We start from the raw sequence: 23,893 nt of genomic DNA, 5'->3' as shown, positions 1-23,893 counted from the left end.
AAAGCATCAATTCTTCGGCGCTCAGCCTTCTTCACAGTCCAACTCTCACATCCATCCATGACCACTGGAAAAACCATAGTGTGGACTAGATGGACATTTGTTGGCAAAGTAATGTCTCTGCTTTTGAATATGTTATCTAGGTTGGTCATAACTATCCTTCCAAGGAGTAAGCGTCTTTTAATTTCATGGCTGAAATCACCATCTGCAGTGATTTTGGAGCCCAAAAAAATAAAGTCTGTCACTGTTTCCACTATTTCCCCATCTATCTGCCATGAAGTGATGGGACCGAATGCCATGATCTTCGTTTTCTGAATGTTGAGCTTTAAGCCAACTTATTCACTCTCCTCTTTCACTTTTATCAAGAGGCTTTTTAGTTCCTCTTCACTTTCTGCCATAAGGGTGGTGTCATCTGCATATCTGAGGTTATTGATATTTCTCCCGGCAATCTTGATTCCAGCTTGTATTTCTTCTAGCTCAGCGTTTCTCATGATGTACTCTGCATAGAAGTTAAATAAGCAGGGTGACAATATACAGCCTTGATGTACTCCTTTTCCTATTTGGAACCAGTCTTTTGTTCCATGTCCAGTTCTAACGTTGCTTCCTGACCTGCATACAGGTTTCTCAAGAGGCAGGTCAGGTGGTCTGGTATGCCCATCTCTTTCAGAATTTTCTACAGTTTATTATGATCCACACAGTCAAAGGCTTTGGCATAGTCAATAAAGCAGAAGTAGATGTTTTCCTGGAACTCTCTTGCTTTTTCCATGACCCAGCGGATGTTGGCAATTTGATCTTTAGATCATTGACATATAAAATGTTTATTGATATAATTGGATAAATATCTACCATATTTATTAGGTTTTTGTTTTGGGGTTTTTTTTTTTTTGCCCTTGTGCTTTGTCCTATTTTTGTCTTCCACTATTTTTCTGCCTTTCATGGTTTTTAATTGAGCATTTTGTATGATTCCATTCTTTCTCCTTTCTTAGCATATCATTTTTACTTCTTTTTTACTTTTTAAAGTGATTACCCTCAAGTTTGTGATATACATAAGTAATCTAAGTCTGCTTTCAAATAACACTATACCACTTAACAGATATAAAAATCCTAATTCCTCCTTTCCGTCCTTTGTAGGATTACTGCCATTCACTTCACTTAGGGATGAGTATACATAAGCATGTATATATACATATGCATGTGAACATATATAATCTAAATACATTGTTGCTATTTTTATTTTGAACAAATATCTTATCTGTTATATCGAGCTTCCTGCATAGCTCAGCTGGTAAAGGATCCACCTGCAGTACAGGAGACCCCCAATTCCATTCCTGGGTTGGGAAGTTCCCCTGGAGAAGGGATAGGCTACTCATTCCAGTATTCTTGGGCTTCCCTGTTGGCTCAGGCGGTAAAGCATCTGCCTGCGCTGCAGGAGACTTGGGTTCGATCCCTGGGTTGGGAAGATCCGAGTGACAACCCACTCCAGTATTCTTGCCTGGAGAACCCCCATGGACCAAGGAGCCTGGCAGGCTACAGTCTGTGGGGTCGCAAAGAGCTGGACATGGCTGAGCGACCAAGCATCCATCTGCTAGATCAGTTAAGAATGAGAAAGTTAAGTGGTTATTCTGCCTTCACCTGTTTCTTCTCCTGCTCTTCTTTTCTTTGTGTAGATCCAAGTTTCTGACCTATGTTATTTTCCTTCTATCTAGAGAGTTCCGTTAACATTTCTTACAAGGCAGGTCTATAGGCAGCAAACTCCTTCAGTTTTTCTTTGTCTGAGAAAGGGTTTTTTTTCTCCTTCACTTTAACTTTTCAAGGTACAGAATTCTAAGTTGAAGGTATCTTCTCTCAACCCTTTAAATATCTCACTCCATTCTCTTCTTGCTCACGCGGCTTCTAAAGATGTAAAAATGGGGATTCTTGGGGATTCTCCTCTACAGATAAGATGGTTTTTTCCTCTGAAATCTTTCAAGATGTTATATCTTTGCTTTTCTTCATTTTGAATGTAATATGCCTAGACGTAGTATTTTTGGTCATGTATCCTGTTTGGTGTTCTCTGTCCTTCCTAGATCTGTGCTTTGGTGTCTGACTTTAATTTGGCCTTCAAATATTCCCTCTGTTCCTTTCTGTCTTCTCCTTCTGATCTTCCCATTATGTGTATGTTACTCCTTTTGTATGTCCCACAGTTCTTGGATACCCAGTCTGTTCTGGGTGGGTTCTTTTTTCAGTCTTCTTTTTTCTTTGCTTTTCCATTTTAGAAGTTTCTATTGAGATGTCCTCAAGTTCAGCAATTCTTTACTGTGCCCAGTCTCCTAATAAGCCCATCAAAGGCATTTCTCATTTCTATTTCAGTGTTTTTTATCTCTAGCATTGCTTTTTTATTTTTCTTAGAATTTCCATCTTTCTGCATATATTGCCCATCTGTTTTGCATGCTCTCTGTTTTATTTATTAGAACTCTTGGCATAATAATTGTAGTTGTTTTAAAATTTTTATCTAATAATTCCAACATCCCTGCCATGCCTGAGTCTACTTTTGATACTTGGTCTGTCTCTTCAGACTGCATTTTTTGCATTGTAACTTCTTCCTGATAGCCAGGTATAATGTGCCGGGTAAAAGGAATTGTTATAAATAGGCCTTTGGTAATACAGAGGTAAGGTATGCGGAAGGAGGGATATGCTATAGTCCTAGGATTAGGTCTCAGTCTTTCGGTGAGGCTGTGCTCTTGGACTGTGAACTTCACCAGGGCATCTCAGTCCCCCTCAACTCCCCTTAGATGGGACAAGATGGCTGAAGGGGGCTAGACTTGGGTATTTCCCTTCCCCCTGGTAGGTTAGGCTCTGATCAAACCCCAGCAGGTTAAACTCTGGTAAAATAATTCTCCTGAGGGTAGACCTTGTTAAAAAGGACAGAATGCTCTGGCATACCTTTAAATGGCTCCTGTTCCTCCCTACCCTTGCTGGAAGCATGAGGGGATTTTTCTCTGATACTCACTGTGAGAACCTGGTTGAGCTTCTGGAGGTAAGACTCAAAAAAGTGTGGGATGCCCCCCGCTACCCCATGAGTGGATCCCCCTGAAATTTTTCACCCTGAGACTTGTTCACACTGAGCTTCCAGCAATTCATCAATTGTAGTTTAGATTTTCCTACCTCTGCACTAGTTTCTGTGCAGGTTTGTTTTTAGGAACTTGTGCTTCTCTGTGTTCATCAGTCTGTCTCTTCAGACTTGATGGGGGGCAGCAGTTTGCCCTGTGACCTCACTTTTCTGATGGGTTTTTAAAGGATTTTTCAGTTTGTTCAGCTTTTTACTTACCGTCAAGATGAAGTGGCCAATTCCACGCTCCTTACATGCTGGACCCTTCTCAGAATCTTTTTTTACAGCCTCAAATTCCAATTTCATGGCTGCAGTAGAAAACCAAAGCATGTGTTGTGCTTAGTTGCTCAGTCGTGTCTGACTCTTTGCAACCCCATGGACTGCAGTCCGCCAGGCTCCTCTGTCCTTGGGGATTCTCCAGGCATGAATACTAGAGTGAGTTGCCATGCCCTCCTCCAGGGGATCTTACCAACCCAAGGATCGAACCCAGATCTCCTGCATTGCAGGTGCATTCTTTGCCATCTGAGCCACCAGGGAAACCCCAAACCAAAGCATGACAGTATGCAAAAAATATCTTTATGACCTTAAGACTGGGAAATATTTTTTAAATAAGACAGTAAGCATAAATTATAAAACAAAAAGTATTTAAACTTCCCTGGTGGTCCAGTGGTTAAGAATCTGCCTTGCAATGCAGGGGACATGGGTTTATCCCTGGCTGGGGAACTAAGATCCCACAGGCCACAGAGCAGCTAAGCCTGGCACTACAACTACTGAGCCCGCATGCTCCAGAGCCCATGTGCCACAACTAGAGAGTCTGTGTACCCCAAGGACGTATCCTCAGTGATGCAACTAAGACCCAACACATCCAAATACATACATATGTTTTTTAAAAAGAGAGAAAAAGTACATAACTTTTCTATAACTAGAAAAGATAATATCAGTATATTCAGCCATATTAAAAGTAAAGCAGAGAAAAAGCTTGTCTTTCCTCCATTTGGTATCAGTTTAGGTGGCTCAGCTGGGGCTGCAGGATCCATTTCCAAGATGATTCATTCATGCAGCTAACAAAATTGGTGCTGGCTGTGGATTCTCCGCTCCACAGACGTCTCCAGCAGGTAGCTTGGGTTTCCCCATACCAGGGTGACTGAGTTCAAAGAGCAAGTGTCCCCAAGAGACAGGAAGTGGAGGCTATCATTTTCTTAAGGCTTGAGCCCCAAAATTAACAGTGTGTCATTTCTACCATATTCTATTGATCAAGCAGTCAAAGCCCAGATTCAAGAGAATAGGAAAGTGAAAGTGAAATCACTCAGTCGTGTCCGACTCTTTGCGACCCGTGGACTGTAGCCCACCAAGCTCCTCCATTCATGGGATTCTCCAGGCAAGAATACTGGAGTGGGTTGCCATTTCCTTCTCCAGGGGATCTTCCCAACCCAGGGATCGAACCCAGGTCTCCCACATTGCAGGCAGACGCTTTAACCTCTGCACCACCAGACCCATATCTTGATGGGAAGAGGGTCAAAGAATTTTGGACCATATTTTAAAACTACCTCAGTCCACTCTCTGGATGTAAGTTATTTTTCCCACTTGGAAAATGTATTCTTCCCCTTGCAAGATTCCCCATTAAAGGTCTCATCTCTTTACAACATCAAACTTCAGATCTAGGATCTCATCATCTAAATCAGATCCAGGCAAATGGGACCTCTCAGGTGCAGTTTCTTCTCAAACTGAAGACCTGTGACCTAAAGAAATGTGTTGTCTGCTCCCCACATAACCTGCATACAGTGGTAGGATAGGCATAATAACTTATACACTTGTTAAAAGGGCAAAAAGACTGGAGGTACATGCAGTCACTGGTATGTAGAAATTCTGAAATCCAGGTGGGCATATGTTGCCAATTCCTTGATTAGATCCAATACTTTCTGAAAGTTGTTTCCATGGCTTTTTGGTTTTGTCCTGTGAGTCATTCTTCCTTTTCCACAAGAAAGCTCAGACTGCCTTCTCAGTCTTCTTCCTGACTGTAAAAGGTTGTGGATCCAAAGAATTCTTTTGTTTTGTACCATCTCAGTCCAAGCTGGCAATACTACTGCCAGAATGATTCTCTTAGAAACTTGAGAATTGAAACTGAAAAGATCTTGAAGAGGCTGTCAATGTGGGCTTAAAGGAAAGAGGAAAGTCTCAATGAAAGATGGAGGACGGGGGATACCTGCTAGGTAGTGATGGAAAGTGTGATAACATTGCCACCTGCACGAACATGGAGCTAGAAGATGTTCCTGATGAACTCAGTGAAATACTAGATTTCCAGACAGAGTAATGAAGTGCCACCTGGCTTCTCACTGCCAGTGATAAACTGTAAGATGAGAGAGATGAGCTTAAAAAAAATTAAAAATTTTAAAGTCCAGGACTCACAATATGGAAATGTTTCTCATTTCCAGTATCTCCAGAAGGCAAATAATCTTAAGTTAAGAAAGGGTCAAAACCAGAATGGGACAATAAAAATCTTTGGTTAAGATGTCAGAATGACTTAAGACTCTGTTTCACAGACTCTTTGAGATCAAAAGGCCCTCTGAAAATCTCAAGGGCAAGTCTCACAGATTCTCTGTCTTAGACAATAGGATTTTTTAAAATCTTCAGGGCATTGTCTAACAGCAGCTATGAGGAAGACCAAAGTAGAGAAAGACTTGTCTTCAAAAGATTTGTGACTGTGGCTTTTGACTAAAGAAATAAATCTCAGTAGTATTCATAGAAAACCACCCAAGTTTCACTCTGGTGGAAGCATTACCATCTCAGGCTAAGAGGACCAGAGATGATACAAAATGAACAGAATCGTTTGGACCCCAACCTTTTCCAGGCTTCTATTCAAGGCCCTCTCAACTTTACTCATCATCTTTCTGTGATCCTTTATGCTTCTCTCTGCTTCCCAGTCCCAAAGCCAGTGTCGTGTGTGTTGGGCTTTTGTTACTGCAGCGCCCTGTTTCTGGTACCACAGTCTGCTCCAGCAGCCTTCTGCTACGTAACAAGCCACTACAATACTTCACGGCTTACGACAGCAACGTGGGCAGTGCTGGGTGGCAGCGGCTGGTCTCTCTCCCCTGCAGCGTCAGCTGTGGTGGCTTGACCAGGACCGAGGATCCACTGCTACCACAGGGCTGGCACGCTGTCTCTGGCTGTTGGCTTCTCTCCACATGAACCCACCACAGGCTTTGCCTGCTCACACGGGGTGGTTAGGTTCCAAGAGGGAATGTCCCAAGAAGAAAGAAGTGGAAACTGCCAGTAAAATTTACATACAGTGAAATGTACATATATTTATATATAATTTGAGTTTTAATTAATGTAAGTACCCATGTAGCCACAGCCCCAGTCAAGCTAAGAATCATTTCTACCACCCCCTGGAAGTTACCTCATGCCTCCTTAAAGTCAGCCTTCACTCTCACCTTTATTCCGATTTCTGTCACTATAGACTAGATTCTCTTGTTTCTGAACTTAATATGCAGATGACACCACCCTTATGGCAGAAAGTGAAGAAGAACTAAAGAGCCTCTTGATGAAAGTGAAAGCGGAGAGTGAAAAAGTTGGCTTAAAGCTCAACATTCAGAAAACGAAGATCATGGCATCTGGTCCCATCACTTCATGGCAAATAGATGGGGAAACAGTGGAAACAGTGGCTGACTTTATTTTGGAGGGCTCCAAAATCACTGCAGATGGTGACTGCAGCCATGAAATTACAAGACACTTACTCCTTGGAAGGAAAGTTATGACCAACCTAGACAGCATATTCAAAAGCAGAGACATTACTTTGCCAACAAAGGTCCGTCTAGTCAAAGCTATGGTTTTTCCAGTGGTCATGTATGGATGTGAGAAAGCTGAGCACTGAAGAACTGATGCTTTTGAACTGTGGTGTTGGAGAAGACTCTTCAGAGTCCCTTGGACTGCAAGGAGATCCAACCAGTCCATTCTAAAGGAGATCAGTCCTGGGTGTTCATTGGAAGGACTGATGCTAAATCTGAAACTCCAACATTTTGGCCACCTGATGTGAAGAGCTGACTCATTTGAAAAGACCCTGATTTTGGGAAAGATTGAAGGCAGGAGGAGAAGGGGACGACAGAGGATGAGATGGTTAGATGGCATCACCAACTCAACGGACATGAGTTTGGGTAAACTCCGGGAGTTGGTGATGGACAGGGAGGTCTGGCGTACTGCGGTTCATGGGGTCGCCAAGAGTCGAACATGACTGAGAGACTGAACTGAACTGAATATATAAATGGAATTAGACTGTGTGTACTATTTTGTATTGTTTCTTTTACTAAAATAATGTTTTTGAGAAGCATTCTATCTATCAACAGTTCTTTTTTTTTTTTTTTTACTGCCAAGTGTATTCCAACAAATAAATATTCATACACAATTTGTGTATCTGTTCTCTCCTTGATAGACATTTGGGTTGGTTGTAGTTTGAGGCTATTTTGACTAACCTGCTTTGAACATTCTGAGAAGTATCTTTCCACAGACATAGATTTTCACTTATTTTTATTACTCTTTATCTCTTTGAGTTCCTGCATTTTTATCTCTCTTGCGTTCAGTGAAAGAGTCATATTGTGACATGGAATACTAACCATTTATTAACAGATGTGAGCCAATTCTTCTATTAACTCTTCCGTCATACCCACCCCCAGGAGCCCCTGCCCATTCTTGGGCCTTTTGTGACCAAAAGGATGGAACACCTTGGCTCTCATCATTCCCCACTCTTGCTTAAAGATTCAGCTTTCTTAGGTCTGCTGAGCCAGTTGCTACTTTGCCACTCTGCTTTCCAGCTTCCAGAGTTTTGAGGTTTTGAGTTGTCTCCTTTCTTGTTATCTGGCTCATTTTTGTGGTTTTAAGAGAGAAGAGAGTTAAATGTATATTTCAGTTACTCTTATTTACCCTTTTCTTTTTTTTTCCCCCTGTCTTTCTTTTTCATCTGTCACTTTCCCCATCCTGCTTCTCTCCATCTTCTTCTCTCCATCTTGCTTCCCCCTTAGAGTTAGAATGATGAAGGTGAAAGAGTCCTCAGAGGATGTCTGACTCAGCCCCTCTGTGATATGGCGGCAGACCTGAGGCCCAGAGAGAACACCAGTCCATCCACAGCCCACACAGCTACCGCTTTTATCTTTCTGCCTTTAACAACAAAAGAGACTTTTTGCCCTCCTGCCATTCAGTTAGTGAGCCAGGACAGTGTGAAGAAGCAGAGCACTCCCTACTCATGTGGAAGCCTAGAAGTCAGATCAGCAGAAAGAATGCTATAGCTGGTCAGGCACATGCGTCTTCTCGACAGACCAAGAGAAGCAGCTCTGGGGAGCTCTGTCTCTTTCTTCTGTGCTCATCCTGCTTCTCCCCTTGCAGCACAGTGCCAGGTGGGGGGTTGCAGTTGGGAGAGTGCCCAGCTATCTTGACAGAAGAAATGAGTGAAACAAATATACAGATGGGCCCTTCAGGCCCTTTGCATGTTTTTCTTTATTCCAATTTTTTTTCTATTTTCACTACTATCTTTGAGCCTAAGTCTTGATGTAGAAGATGACAAAGGAACTCTTAGGCCTAGAATGGAAAGCAAGGGAAGTCACTGGTGGCTTAACCACTTTAGGTCCAAGGCCAGGCATACACAAGCACACTCATGCTAATATTGCCATAGCCCCACAGCTCAGTACACAGAGCGTGTGAGAGATACCAAGAATACGTAAAGCAGCCAAGAACTGAAAATGAAAGTACATCCATCTGGAAAACTGCTTAGATTTTCTTTTCAGTGTAAAGAAGACAAAGTACAAGTTCTGTGCCTTGGCTGGTCTGGGCTGTTCTCCCAGCAGGCTGCGTTCCCAGAGCCTGTGGTCATGCGTTTGGGCTGGCAGCAGCTGGGCAGAGTCACCCTCTACTCCCTCCCACAGTGTTTCACCAGCTTAGCAGCTGGGAATCCTGTAGAGGCCAGAGCCCAGGGTAGGAAAGACGAAGAGAGCTCTATTGTCCGACTTCTCTACTCTGAAACTCTTTAAACTGCTTTGATTCTTTGTCTCCTGCAGTTTGTATTTACTTGAACAAGAATGGCAGCACAGGCCCCCACTTAGATAAGAAGAAGGTCCAGCAGCTCCCTGACCATTTTGGGCCAGCCCGAGCCTCCGTGGTGTTGCAGCAGGCTGTGCAGGCTTGCATCGACTGTGCTTATCACCAGAAAACCGTCTTCAGCTTCCTCAAGCAGGGCCACGGTGGTGCGGTTATCTCAGGTAAGCACTCTGGTCTGGTATGGCTTCTAGCCAGAGAGGCAGGCCTTTGCAGCTAGTTGATTTCTAGCAAGGCCTCCTGGTTTTTACTTCACACCAGTAGGCTCTGGAATGAAGTTTTCCGTTCTTCGGAATCCTCATTTCAACTCCCAGAGTCCTCAAGGTCTTCTGCAGATCGCTGTTGAGTGGAATACCCGTGCAGACTCTGCTTAACTCCAGTCTCTAAAGAGACCCCCTCCTGTCTACCTACCTAGCCTCTCTCATACAGAAAATATGCACGTATGTTGCTTTAAAAATGCTTCAGAAGAAAAAATCCAGAGCGGGCAGTATTGGGGCAACAGGAGAGTTTCTCCAGACTGCCCCAGCCTCCCAGCTGGCTTCAGGGAACCACAGAAGTCTTCTCTTGTTCTTTAGACCCCTTAGCTGCCTAGTCCTCAGCCAGCCCTGATACAGAGAAGCTGAATCCTGGGGTAGCGTGGGAAGAATCAGTCTTGTCTTTCCTGCGCTGGGAGTTTGAGTCAGTTGCACAATGTGTGGTTTTTTGCTTTGGTTGTTTGTTTTCCCTGAGAATAGTCACGTCTGCTGTGTTCTGGTTCTGGTTCAGTTTTCCTGAGTCCAAAAACCCCATCTTTACCCACCAAACCTATGAAGACTTGACCTTGAGCCTTTCAATCTTTATTATGTAGTACTCCATAATCTCCTTCCCCTGCCCTCTAACTAGTCAATAGCCAGCCTCAGGAAACCCAGCTGACATGGAAGACCCCATAAATACCACAAATGAGTTCTTTTAGCAGACACTCATTGAGCCCTGACTCTATGTGAGAGGTTATTGACAGACGCTGGCCAGAGGAAGGGAAGAAAAGACGACGACGTGCTCAGGCTGTGCCCTGACGGAAAAGGACTAGCTCATAGCTAACCGTGGGAGGTGTTACAGTATGTGAGAAACGCATGCAGGGTGGTGTGGGAGCCCGGACACAGAGTAATTAACCGGCTGCCCAGAGGATGGGGACAGGCAGGGAAAGAACTGCTAGAAATGGCTGAAAACTGCATGGGAAATCAAGCCTTTCTTTCCTTGTGAGGCTGAGGCCTCTGCCTGGCTTCTCGTTTGCTTCCATGCTGCAGTCTGCAGGGACCCAGCCGTCTTTACCACCTTCCCTTAGTGACTGTCACCCACACCTTCTCTAGGGTTCTTTCTTTGTCCCCTAGATTGGTTCCTGAGAGTGACCTATCTCCACATCTCCTTGCTGCTCTCAGAGACAGATGCAGAGGCCTTTTGCTTGTTAGGGATTCCCTTCTCCAGAATCTTCAGGACCCAGGGATAGAACACTGATCTCCTGCACTGCAGGCAGATTCTTTACAATCTGAGCCACCAGGGAAGCCCAGGGATTATATGCATATGTTTTGAATAGAAATAAATAGGGGTTAAAAAAAAAAAAAGACATGAATGTTGCCAAAATTCGAGTTGCCCTTATCCGGATGAGATTGTACACCTCAGCCATTGCTAGCAATAGCTGTGTTCTCTGCTGCCCAGCTTCTCTGTTCTTAAGCAGTTCTTAAGGAAATGAACAGATTTCCTTGGGAGGCCTAACCAACTGATGGAGCAGATAGAATTATGTTCACAGTTGTTTCACAGCCTGAGCAGAATCATTCCAAAGCCCCAGGTGCAACAGACCTGGCCTGGCCACTCCCATTATTGCAAACCCTTTGGAGTTGGAGAAAAAAATCAAACCCTCAGGGGAGGGAGAGGAGGGGAGGAAGGAAACCTGGGCACCATTCACCTCTGTGTAACCAGGTAAGCCTGAGGCAAGCAGTGGGCTGGACTCCTCCTGTTTAGCTCTGCGCTGTGCTATGAGCTGACTTGCTGGGCCCTGTTTACTTAACTCCACAGCTGTGTTTGACCGAGAGCAGCACACACTCAACCTGCCAGCAGTCAACAGCATCACCTACGTCCTCCGCTTCCTGGAGAAGCTCTGCCACAACCTTCGCAGTGACAATCTGTTTGGCAACCAGCCCTTTACACAGACTCACTTGTCACTTACCACCACAGAGTACAGCCACAGCCACGACAGGTACCTACCAGGTAGGAGCTGGGTTGGGGTCTGGGTGAAAAAGGGGGGCAGGGCTGTTAGCAGCAGCGAGGGCCCAGGGCCAGCCCTCAGACCTGCTATCCCAGCACCTACTATCCTGAGATTTGGTTTTCTGTCCCTTACCTTTGCCTCATCTGGCGGTTTTTGGTCTCCTCTCATCTTTACTGTCTCTTTAGGATTCTGTTTCCTATCTCTAGGACTTTCCTCTGGATTTTTATCCCTAAAGAAACAGTGGTTCAGTTTTTCTCAGCTCCAAACTGCATGCAGAGCCACTGTGAAGTCACAGGACATCTCCCAGAGTGATCTGGCAGCAAAGTCCTAATACAGAACTCCCTTGCCAGCGGGAGGGCTTAGTCTCAGGCTTCAGATTGAGAATTTGCTCCCTGGTGATTGGCCATCCACTCTTCCCTTTGGCACGTGGCCCTAACTCCTCCAGCAGCGCCAGTCTAGCAAGTTGATTCAAGTTCCTGCTGTTTCTAACTAGACTGGAAAATAACTTTCTTAGTTAACATACCAGACCCACAACGGGGAAGCGGATGCCACGTGGCCGGATCAGTGACTAAGCACTTCCCGAGAGAGGTTTGAGTGAATGGAACCCGGCAACTCTAATCTGGAGCACAGGACACAGCACGACAGGGAGGGAAGGAAAGCTCGGCCTTAAACTAGCGAGGTAGGTCACTGTGGAGAGAGGGAGGAAAGGCCCTTGAAAAGAGTCCCGCGGACCTTGTCCTGGCCAGAGGAATAGAGGCAGTACTATCAGCACTGGGGCTGTGCTTCCTATTGATGGGGGAGTGTAACTCCCAAAGGTGCTCCCTTCTGACCCGCGCGAGTCGTGTTCCCACCCTGCCTTCCCTGTTGTCTTTTCATCATTGTCAGAATCACTTCTGATAAAAGTGGCACTTTTGGAGAATGTGCTGGGAAAGTGACTACTCACTCAGCACCACCGCCCTCCTCCCACTCTTATCTCCTCTGCACCCAAACAAGAACTTATGTGACTTGCATGCCTGGCAAAAAGATACCAGAATTTCGAATGCTTCTTCTAGGGGCCCCACCACCTGGTCCCTGCAGACATATCTGTGACCCTCTCACTGACCCTTCAGAAAGAACTTCTCATCTGACCTTCTCTAGATTGCTTTCTTTTAACCTCAGACTCTCTGTGTACAGAAGAGCATTCTTACTTACAGTTAGGGTATTGCCCTGGGAGTCTGGGCTAGGCATGGTGGAGCAGGTGCAGACAAGGCAGGTTGTTAAATATCCCCTGCTGTTGGCATTCGGGAACTCTGAGCTGCACTTCAATAATAAAAGTTAGCCCTACCTGAGATTGTGGAAGAACGGACACACAGGAGAGGGTAGCATGTCCGTGAATGTTGCTGCTAATCTAAAGAGAGTTCTCAAAGGAATAGAAATTCAGAATTCTTAAATGGAATAACACCACTGAGAATCAAGAGAAACGCACTTGTAGCAGCATGCAGAGGCTGGTAGGGATACACATCATGGACCTGCAGTTGTGATGATAGCTTAGGATTGGGGCATGACCTTTCCCGGGAATTCTGCTCCAGTTTGCATCTCTCTGATTCAACTACCAGATAAGGGGAAGCAGGCTCTAGCCACTCTTCCTTCTTGCCTCACCGACTAAGAAGAGACAAAGAGCAGGGTTATCACCTTCCCCATCAGCTGCCTTTCCTTCTCTCTTTTTCAGACAGATTCAGCCAGCTCTCTGCTTTCCTATGCTCTCTAACCTCTGTTTCTCATAGTGACCGCTCATCAGTTTGGCTACTCTCACCCTAGTTTGTTTGCCTCCCTGAAATGTTGTAACTCTGCCCAGACAAACCAGAGCTTTGCCCAACTTTCTACTGCTTCTGTGCTCCCTCACTTATCTTTTCTGCCTGCCTGACTACCTGCCTTCTCTGCCTCACTGACCCTTTGCCCCACCCCGATCATTTATCATTTCTTAACACTTTTCTGATTAGTTATCCAAACCTCTGCTGAAGAGCTTGATCTGCATAAGGGCTTTCTTCTGCTTTGCCCTTTGAAGCTGGTATTTATTAATTTCCACCCTTCTGCCTGGCTGCCCTCTTCTACTAGTTCTACATCTGAAGGTACCACCTCTCTTAATCCAGGAACTTACTGGCATCCTTTCTCCTCCCTACAGCCTTGTCTCCATACTACCCTACCCATTAGAAAGAAAGAAAAGAAAGAAAGTGAAGTCGCTCAGTTGTGTCCAACTCTTTGCAACCCCATGGACTGCAGCCTACCAGGCTCATCCATCCATGGAATTTTCCAGGCAAGAGTACTGGATTGGGTTGCCATTTCCTTCTCCAGGGGATCTTCCCGACCCAGGGACTGAACCCAGGTCTCCTGCATTGCAGTCAGAAGACGCTTTACCTTCTGAGCCACCAGGGAAGCCCCATTAGGGTCTTAGACTAACTGACAACTTATTTCCAATAAAGCAAATAGTCACCAAATGTACAGCCCATTAGGCTTGCTTACCTAAGTTGAGATTTAGTTTTTTCCTCCAGTGTTTTATTTTGAAAAGTTTCAGGCTTACTGAAAAGTTATACAGTAATACAGTGAGCAGCCGTGTACTCTTCACCTAGACTTACCACCTAACTTTTTGCAGTATTTCCTTCATTCGTTTCTCTAAGTATATATGCATGTATTTCTGTCTATATATGTTTTATTTACTGAACCATTTGAGTGTTAACTGCAGGTGAGAGACTTGATCCTTAAACACTTTTTTATATGAATCTCCTAAGAACAAGGAACACCATACTACTATCATTCTTGAGAAGTTTATCATTAATAAAGTCTACTCGTTGATATATATATATATAATATAGTCCATAGACAGATCTCCCCAGCTGTCCTAGTAACATCCTTTGTAGCTTTTTCCCCCTTATCCAAGATCCCGGGAAGAGGGAGCCACTGCATTTACTTACCCTGTCTCCTTAGTTTTCTTCTGTCTAGAGCAGTTTTCCGGCCCTTTTGTCTACTTTTCATGATCTGACATCGGCATTTCGAAGGATTCAGGCCAGTTGTTCTGGTTCAGATAGTCAAACATTTGACAAATACTTACGTGTCCTAGATCCTATACTGGACTGTGGGGAGACGGACAGCAGACTCAATCCCTGCTCTAAAAGAGTTCTCAGATGAGAGAGGGAAATACAGGCAAACCTGTATGTAGTGAGAGCATGGAACCGGAGCTTCTCTGGCCCAGCCAGGAATGATGAGCAAGGAATCACGTGAAGAAGTCGAGGAAGGATTCTTCAGGGCAGCGATGTCAGATCAGAGTTCCTTCTTCAGAGTTACATACGTGGCAGGATTGAAGAAGAGGCCTATGAAGATTGAGAGAGAGAGTTCTTTCTGGGTCTCCAATAACTGCTGATATTAAACAGGAGATCGTATTACCTTAGCCGGTCCCCATGACTGTTAATCTTCTCTGTAATTGAATCCACCTAGCATTCACCTCTGGGCCTGCTGGTTCCCCTCTGCTGAAGGAAGTGGTTCATTTATCCCAGGACAATAAGTTCCTTGTGCCTGTCTTTCCAGTTACCATCCAGGTCGTCTAAGTTGGTTATAGAGTGGTTCTCCTGCTGGACCATCCCCCACCACAGCCCCCACCACACACACACACACACACACACACACACACATTCAGAGAATAAAAGCCAAGTAAGAACTGTGAAATTTCTTCAGATGCCCTTTCATTCCCATACAAGTTTCCTCATAGAAGTGTCAGAGTTTTAAGGTGACTCAAATGTTCATAAATAGTTGAAACTCAATTCAATTATTCAATTATTAGTAGCAATTCAATTATTTGGTCAGACAACCAGACAACCCAGTATTTTTTGACTGGACGATGCCAAGCTCCGATGTCAGCATAGAGGGTTCCATTGTAAACTAGGAGTCAAGGTCATTACACCCCACAGAGTTTACAGCCTGATAAAGAATACGAACAAATAAGCAAAGGAATTAATTCATGGTGATGAGTGCTTTAATGGAACAGGTTCAAAGTTCAAAAGTTCAAACCAAGTGTGTCAGGGAAGACTTTTCAGAAGAAATGATATATAAGCATGGACCTGAAGGAGTAGGATAATGAGGTAAAGATGCCACAGATCCAAAGAAATGGAGGAGGGGAATGATAAAGAATGTTCTTGTTGACTGAGATGTGAGACTGTGAGGGGCAAGAGGAAACCTGACTTGTCTCAGAGGAATTGAATGTTCCTCTGAATGTACTGCTGAATACAGAGTAGAAAAGAAGAACATGAGTGGTGAGGCTATAGTGGTAGCAAAGGCCTAGGCAGAAAAGGTCTAATTGACCAGCTTACGGACGTTATATCATTGAGCTGTGAGGACCCATGAGAGTATTTAAAGGCATGACTGTGTTATGGAAGGAACATAATCCTATTTGTGTTTTTGAAAGCTCACTCAGGATACTTACTGTGTGGGAGAATAGGCTGGAGTGGAGCAAGAGGTAGGCAGGGAAACTAGTTAGAGGTTTTTGAACTCTGTGAAGCCTCCTAGATTTGGGGATTGTCCTTTCCTTTGATACCAAAATCTAAATACAATTGGATGAACATCCCCATCCCACATAACCCAGGCTGGGATTATATTTTCCTCACAGCAGTTTGTACTTCTCACTCAAAATTTCTGCTTCTGAGTCAGAGCTTAATCCATTATCCCCTACCACCCCTTCCCCCACCCCCTGTCAGTTCCTGGAGCTGATGGTTTGACCCCAGAGCCTCATCCTTCCTTTCCCTGAGGAAAAACTAACACAAGGCTGTTACCTGTAACAGACTAATACTGAGGTTTGGGGGTGGAAAGAAGGATGATTACCACAAAAGAAAGGAAGCATTTTTGTTACAGTGTTGATCAGATGTTGTAGCAAATATCTGACGGGCCCACTCTCAGTTTGGGGGAACTTTCTGTTTCTTCTGTTCCTTCCATCCTATACCTCCTCCCTTCCAAGCTCTTAGTGGGGCCAACGGCAGATTGGTTCTTTTGAAAGGCAGATAGTAGAATGGGGGCCAGAGTTAGAATAAGGCAGATCTCAGCTCAAAAAGGAAAGCATTTTGGTAATGACTCAAAAATGTCCAGCAATAAAACTGATTGTAAAGTGGACTTGAGCAATATATCATCAGCAAGTCAGATGAGCACACTAGTCTGCTGGGCTAGATATGAATACTGAAGCATCTCTAGAGTCATCTGAGAACCTCTGCTTCTGAGATTCAAGGACTCAGTGCGCAGAAGCATGCTTTCCCCTTCATGGGAATAAATTGATCTCTTTTTGCAAAGGTAAGATTATATGAAACTCTGGTCTAAAAAAGTCAAAACCAAAGCTGTTTTGATAGAAGCTGGGATGAGGCCCAGATTCCACCCAGGTGCTGGGTGTACTGCAGGCCTCTGTGGAGCACAGTTGGAAAACATTGCAGTCTTCCGCCCTGGCATTCCTCTACTGAAGGCAGCCTGAGCCTCATTTGATCAGCCTTAAGCAGACCAGAACCTCCCAGAGCCTTGGGCATGATGCTTCATTTTTCTTCATCTCATTAGGTTAAGATTTAATGACCCTGCCTAGTCCAGGTGCCACCAGTCCAGATTTCCAGACCCCTCGACTCCGAATCCAGATTTCAGTCAGCATCCTTAGCATTGCCAAGACTAGAGACACTTAGCTGCTTTTGCATCAGCATCTGGCGAGCCCCTGGCATTGTCATCATAATCATTCTTCACATCTGTTAGCTCATGTAAAGTCAGTGGTACTAACCCGCTCTTAGCTGAGTAAAAGGAGTACTAGAAAGGTGAGATTATTACCATGCCAGTAAATACAGAAAGTAGAGTTCATCTTTTTCTTGAGCTACTACAGAGAACTTCGGTGTACCACTGTAACTCTGAATGAAGAATAAAATACAGCTCCTTACTGTTGTAACATCTATCCCATTCTGTTTTCTCAGTTGATGTTCTAAGCATAACAGAAGGTGAGTTTTCCCCATTTTACAGATGAGGAAAACTAGTACTCAGAAAAGACAAACGAGTTACCTTGACTCATGTACATAGTGAAAGTCAGGAGCCGAGAGATGGAACCCAGGCATCCTATTTCTTAGATTGGACTCCTGTGCTTGTCTCAAAGTGGAGCATTGCTATAAGCATCTCTCCTGAAAAACAGGAATCTGAAACCTCACCTGCAGAAATGGGGTGGGATATGGTTTAGGTATCCTGGAAGCTCAGAGACTTCTCTCTTCAGGACCATTTCTAGGAATGGGCTTCATCAGTTAAATTTCCAAATTTCATATGGATGAATAGCTGTCTCAGGCCAGATTTGACTGTTATCCCATAGTTTACCAAGCAATTTTAAGTGAGAATTAGAAAGTAGTCCTGAATTCCTAAACCATCTCGCCAAAGAGGTCTTAGTCTGTGCCCCGGCAATTTTTTTGAATTAAGTGTTCATCAGAGGCCCAAAATGAATTCCAAGCATTATCTTAATACCCAGTCTTTAAGAAAAGCCACCAAGGACAGTGTGATGTGGTTCAGCACCCAAGACATCTCCCATAAACAGAGAATGCGGTGGCCAGATCTGACTTGACATGGGCAGAACCCAACTATGAGAAGGAGTCTGTTTCCGGTTTTCTAGTGCAGTGATTAGGGGCTGCTGCCTGGGGTTGGGCTGTGACTGGGGTGTAGAAATGTCAGGGTGAGGACCCCTTTACAAAGGCTTTCATAGCCATTCTCTTGTGACGTTCACAAACCCTTTGGAAGAAAGGGGGCTCCCATGTTATAGGTGAGGAGACTGAGGTTCTGAGGAAAGCACCTTGCCTGCTGAATAGCAGAGTCAAATTCTGGGCTCTGTGCCCAGGTTCTCACTACAGTACAACCACAGCTTCGTTGGACTGTTTCCATAAAATGAGGTAAACATGAAAGAAGGGAGGGAACTTAAGAGCAGATCCTTTGCAGACAAGCCTTGAGCCAGGCATCAGGAAGCATTTCTGAGATATCCTGCTGTCTGAGAGGGTCCACTTCTAAAGTGCCTTCATGTAAGCAAATGTATCTCTTCTTCAGTACTTTATCCCCTGCTCTAGCATCTTGTGTGTTAGGGCAGACTCTTCTCAGAATAGCTTTCTTCTTTGCCTTTTTTTTTTTTTTTAGGGTTCTTTCTATCAGAAAGAGCCTAACACATCCAGACCAGAAGAAAACTCAGAGACCGTCTAGTCTAAAGGGAAGAGTCTCTAAGGAGATCCAAGTGCAGAGGGTAGTGCTGGCTGACTAAGGCCGCCTAGTGAGAGCCAGAGCTGGGGCTGGTGCACAGGCCTCCTGCCGCCCAGCCCAGAGCTTTCTGTCCTGCTGCCTCTTACTCTACCCAAATAGGCTCTTGGGAGCCAGCGCCCTGGCAGTTCTTCCAGACTAGTCCCTGTTCTAACTCTGGTTTTACTGTTTTCCAGGTGAGACCTTTGCCCTGGGAAATAGTCTGGCCCGGTCTTTGGAGCCACACTCAGACTCAATGGACTCTACCTTGAATCCCACCAATCTTGTCAGCACTTCCCAAAACCTTCGAAATCCAGGGTACCGGCCTCTGCTTCCATCCTGTGGTCTCCCGCTGAGCACTGCCTCAGCTGTGCGCAGGCTCTGCTCCAGGGGTAAGCTTTTCAGAGTTCTGCTTCTGCCCTCTCTCATTCTTTTCTTCTTTCCTTCCTGAACTTTGGGAAGCCAGAAAAGACGTAACTCTGTTGCACCGCCCCACCCCGCCCCACATAGAGAGGTCAGACTGGGGCCTGGCCCCATTACACCTAACTAGGCACCTGGAGAGCAGCTGAAGCTCTGGGATTAGCTTGAGAACAGCAGGAACCAAATGCCAACAACTCAGAGCCAAAGGGACGGGAAGGAGTCCTTCGTTCATTCATGAGCCATTTATGTGAACACCATCTGTGTTTGTCAGGGGAACACAAAAATCAATCATTTCTTGTCCTTAAGGAGTTCAAAGTCTTGTAGGAGAGACAAACACTTAAATAGATAATAGTAAAATAACATCCAGAGTGTGGCTGCAGAGATGAGGTGTATGAAAACTGAAAGAAACACCTCACTCAAGCTTGTTATCCAGGGTAAGCTTCCTTGAGAAAGTGTCTGAGGTTTTAAAGTTGACTGTGTGAAAATATCAGGGGTTGTGGTAGGTGCAGCATGGGCAAGGGCAAAGGGATGAGAACTAACACAGATTGTACCCGCAAGTATATGTAGTTTGGTATTACTGAAAAACAAAGGGTAATTCTGGGGCTTCAAAGAGAAAATCCTGGAAGGGTCAGTGGTTGTACCATAGAGGACCTTAAATGCCATGTTAAAGAGTTTGGGGTTGATCTTGTAACTAATGGGAAGCTCTGGAGACTTTTACTAGAGGCAAGACCTAAATAGGTTTGTGTTTCAAATAGGTCATTAACTACTGTGTTGAGGATGAATTTGAGGAAGGACAAGACTAGAGAGACCACTTAGGAGGTTACTAGAATGGGCCACACCCAAAGTGATAAAGGCCTAGATTAGGGCAGTGGTAGGTTTGTAGAAGAGAGAATAGATGTGAAAACTCTTTATGAGGTAAATATAGTCATATTTAAGGGTTGGGAGGAAGGAGTGGGAATGTTGCCCAGGTTTCTAGAAGGGGTGATTGAAGAGATGGTGCCATTCTCTGGTGAGAGAGAACTAGCCATAGAAGAGAAGGGGAGGGAGCCCATGGGTCTGTCTAGGTGATACCCAGCAGGCAGTGGCTGTGCAGCTCTGATCCTCAGGGAGGAGGACTGAGCTGAAGGTACACAGGAGTTAGCAGATAGAAGTTGAAGCTGGAGAGTAAAATGACACCCACTCCCCAGAATTTTGTGTAGAATGAAAAGAACAGTTGACCAAAGAAAAAGTTCTACGGACCAACAAAGTTCAGGAGGAGGGAGCAGGAAGAGGATCCTGCCAGGGGCAGAGGAGCAGTCAGATGTGAGGAAAAGCAGAATTGGATACTGTGGTGGCCAGGGGCACAGAGACTACGAGTCTAACCCAAAAGGATCAGTAGAATAAGTACTGAGAAATACCTACTGGGAATGGTGATTAGAAGGGAATTGCTGATCTTAGTAAGTAAGAGCAGCTTCAGTGGTGCTGGAGGCTGGTGAGGGAGGTTTGCTGTGGGTAGGCATATCAAGGAGAGTTTGATGAGGAAAAGAAGGAGGTGACGAAGGTCTTCTAGAGTGGGTGCACGCTGGGCATGTTTGTCAGCAGACAGCCTGAGCCTTCCATGAAGAAGAAATTAAGAACGTAGGAAAGAAGAATATAGAAATGAAGGCCTTGGAGGTGTTGGGAAGGATTAAGGGTCAGTCTTATGACAGAAGAAGGCAAACCTTTCTCTCTGAGACTGGAAGAAGACAGTGGCCAAGAGTGAATGGAGAGAGGGCTGAGCAGGGAGGGGCTCAGGAGTGCTGGGAGATGGGATGAGCCATAAAGAATACAAGAGAAATAGATCAAGGAAAAGGGCATAGTTTGCAGAAACACCAAAGGTCCTGCATTGTTGGGAGCTTGGAGACCAGTTTGCAAGGGCTATAGTTTTCTTCTGTGGTTCTTAGAAACCTAGATGTGGGTGAGAAAAGACAGTTTGAGAGTTAAGATTTTACATTGAGCTAACAGGACAAGAAGGGGTGGGGAGCTTGTAATCAGTGGAGCTGGAGGAGGAGTGGTTTAGATCATCGACACTGTCTCCGGACAGGGGGCATAGAAGCAGGGCTGAGAGGCAGCTGAAGGATGGGGAGACTGTAAGTCTGATGTGCTAAACGTCTTTGTGATATAATGGTCATAGTGGACGTACATCCCAAGAGAGTTGGAAAGGTGAGAGGTTGGAGTCAGAGAGGTGGGTGTTTAAAATTCTGAAGTGGATTTGTTCCAAGTGATCCAAGAACTAGACAATGATGTTGGTAGTGGGTATTTGCAGTAGAATAGCAATGAAAATCACTGAAAGCAACGCAGTTGGATGGATTTCCTCTGAGGATTACGGCAGCAATTAGGATGGAACCTGAAGTTAGTGAGTTAAATCCCCAAAAGTCTTCACTTAACAAAGAGCAGAAGCCCAGAGATTTGAAAATGTATGTGATCAGGAAGAGCAGATGCTCAGTACATGTTTGGCCTCTGAAGAACACTAGCTTCTGTTGGAGGATGGTCTAAAAGCAGCAATGGGGAGACAGGAGAAAGCCATCTCCACACCCACTGTGGCCTCCCCCAGCCCAGGGACAGACTAGGTGTGGAAGAATAAGAAGAGTCCCCTTAGCAAGGCCTGCAGGAGCAGAGGGCATTCTAAGGAAGGCTGAGACAGAGGAGCCTAGGATACTGCTTCTCAACCCCAAGCCCAACAAGGCCCCAGATGGAGCCATGTAAGGAGCTCTGAGGTAGAGTCCCTGCCTTGAGACTTAAGTCACCTCAGCCTCAAGACAGACTTCGTCTGGTGGGGGAGACAGAAAAATATACATGGAACTATTATATATGATCATTCATTCATTTAGCAGACACATTTGATCGTCATCTCTGGCAGAGCAGGCACTCTTGTGTGCTGTGAAAGGCAAACTCTCTCCTCCTGTGTGTCTGCCTACGCTCAGCGCTCTGTTCAGCACTGCTTCACTTCCCCTGCCAGAAGTACGGGTCTCCACATACCAAGCAAGTCCACCATTCCAGCTGGGCATCCCGCAGTTTAACCCTGTTCTGACACTTAACTCCCTGGAGGAAGTGTCAGGGTCCACAGAATGAGGGTGGGGGAGAGGGGAAGATGAAGCAGAAAGGGCCAGATGATGGGGTACCTTCTAGGCCATGGTAAGGGGCTCAACCTTATTTCAGGTATGCATTTTGAAGCTGTTGTATTGATTGACATGATCCAATTACTTTTTAAAAGTTGTTTTGACTGCTTTATGGAGAAGAGATTATTAGAGTGATGTGATGGGGGAACGTGTATAGAGATTGAGCTGTAACCAAGAGATACGTGAAATGCTTTTATGAGACCAATTTTTTCAGGATGAGACCTGGAAAAGTTTCATAAAGGAGCTGATCCTTGAAGCCAGCTCTTGTTTAGTTAAGTTAGAGTCTGCCAGAAGGAAAGGAGAAACTGAAGGGCGAGAAGGGGGCACATTCCAGGCAGAGGAAATGAAGCCTGCCAGAGAGCCATGCAGGTGATGACCGTACAGAGAGCTCAGATCCCGCTGGGGCAATGGCCAAGACTGAAAGAAAAGCTCTAAGCAGGGCACTAAATTAACATTGAGATTCCTGGCAGCGAAGGCAAAGCTGTATTCTACCTCCAAGTATTTGGCTATAACGAAGTCAGCTATTCTCCAGGCCTTGGAAGAGACACAGGTTATTATTATCTGCCACTTTTTTCCTCCCTGGGCCCCAAGGTCTTAGCTCTAATCTTACCCAGCTCCCGAGGTATCTCTAGAAACGGGCCCCAGAGCCAAAGCAAAAGCAGCCTCATCTACCAGCCCCTCCCCCCACCCCAACCCAGATAATCCTCTCACCTCATCACTACCCTTGACTCAGATCCAGGCTCAGTCACAACCTCAGTGTAAAATTCCTTCTGACCATTTCCAGAATCAGACCTACGCTTAAGATTTGAGTGAAGAAGGGTCTCAGGGCCTCAGTCCCTTTCTGGAGAAACCCTGCTCGCCCTCAGTCACCTCTGGTTCCTCTGCTCTGGCCCTGCTCTAAGCCCCAGTGGTCACACAGGGCCCCTGGGACAGGCTGTGGAGAGTGCAGGTGAGTTACAGCCCAGTCCCCGCCCCTTACGGCAGGTGTCCTTCTGTCCTGCAGGGTCGGACCGCCGGGATGCCTCTCGACTGAGTGGCCGGGACCCCTCCTTGTGGACGGTTGAGGATGTGATGCAGTTTGTCCGGGAAGCTGATCCCCAGTTTGGACCCCATGCTGACCTCTTTCGCAAACACGTAGGTGCCCCTGCCCAACCTCTCCTGTATCCGCCGGGTATCTTGCTTCTGCAGTTTATAGACTCTTAAAGGGCACAAGCCATGTATTTGTTCCAAGCCCCTTGAAACTGAGCGCAGATGATACCATACAAACTTAGTGACAGAGTCTTGGGTCCCAAATGGCCTTCACTGGGCACTGAATGCTCCTTTAGTGTTGGCCCTGATTCAGCCACACTCCTACTGGATCCCAGGACAGGACTCTCCTCTTCTAGGAGCACTTGCTCTCCTCTCTACCTGCTGTGGTCTAAGGCCAAGGCCAGGTTAAAGAGTCCCTTGTCGTGTGGCTCCCGTCCTCCAGCCTCATCAGAACCCCATTCTCTCCTTCATCTGCTGTGAGCCCCAGCATCTTGTCAAGTGACCATTTGGCCCTGTGGCCAGGGACTGCCGAGGACCCCCCTGCAATGACCAAACTCCTGATTTGGGGCTCAAACCTGGTTCCCAGTAGGCCCTGATGCTTGGTGCTGTCTGCACTCTGGGTACTCAGAACAGCTCCGCTGCTTTCACGGGTCACCTGCTTCT

General features: G+C 45.5%; 1 protein-coding gene across 5 annotated transcripts in view; it reads left to right on the top strand.

Annotated features, from left to right (window-relative positions):
* Positions 1 to 23,893, top strand: part of SCMH1 (Scm polycomb group protein homolog 1) — a 216,212-nt gene that overhangs the window by 190,660 nt on the left and 1,659 nt on the right. For all 5 annotated transcript variants that reach the window (XM_042246471.2, XM_060397509.1, XM_027968452.3 and 2 more), the window contains 4 exons: positions 9,127 to 9,327; positions 11,213 to 11,404; positions 18,842 to 19,036; positions 23,205 to 23,335. In XM_042246471.2, the coding sequence (XP_042102405.1) occupies positions 9,127 to 9,327; positions 11,213 to 11,404; positions 18,842 to 19,036; positions 23,205 to 23,335 (719 nt within the window). The remainder of the gene's footprint in view (positions 1 to 9,126; positions 9,328 to 11,212; positions 11,405 to 18,841; positions 19,037 to 23,204; positions 23,336 to 23,893) is intronic.

The sequence above is a fragment of the Ovis aries genome, chromosome 1 (genome assembly GCF_016772045.2).
Source record: "Ovis aries strain OAR_USU_Benz2616 breed Rambouillet chromosome 1, ARS-UI_Ramb_v3.0, whole genome shotgun sequence".
Lineage (NCBI taxonomy): Eukaryota > Metazoa > Chordata > Mammalia > Artiodactyla > Bovidae > Ovis > Ovis aries.
Note: the sequence above shows the minus strand (reverse complement) of the source record. Positions and strands in the feature narration are given on the sequence as shown.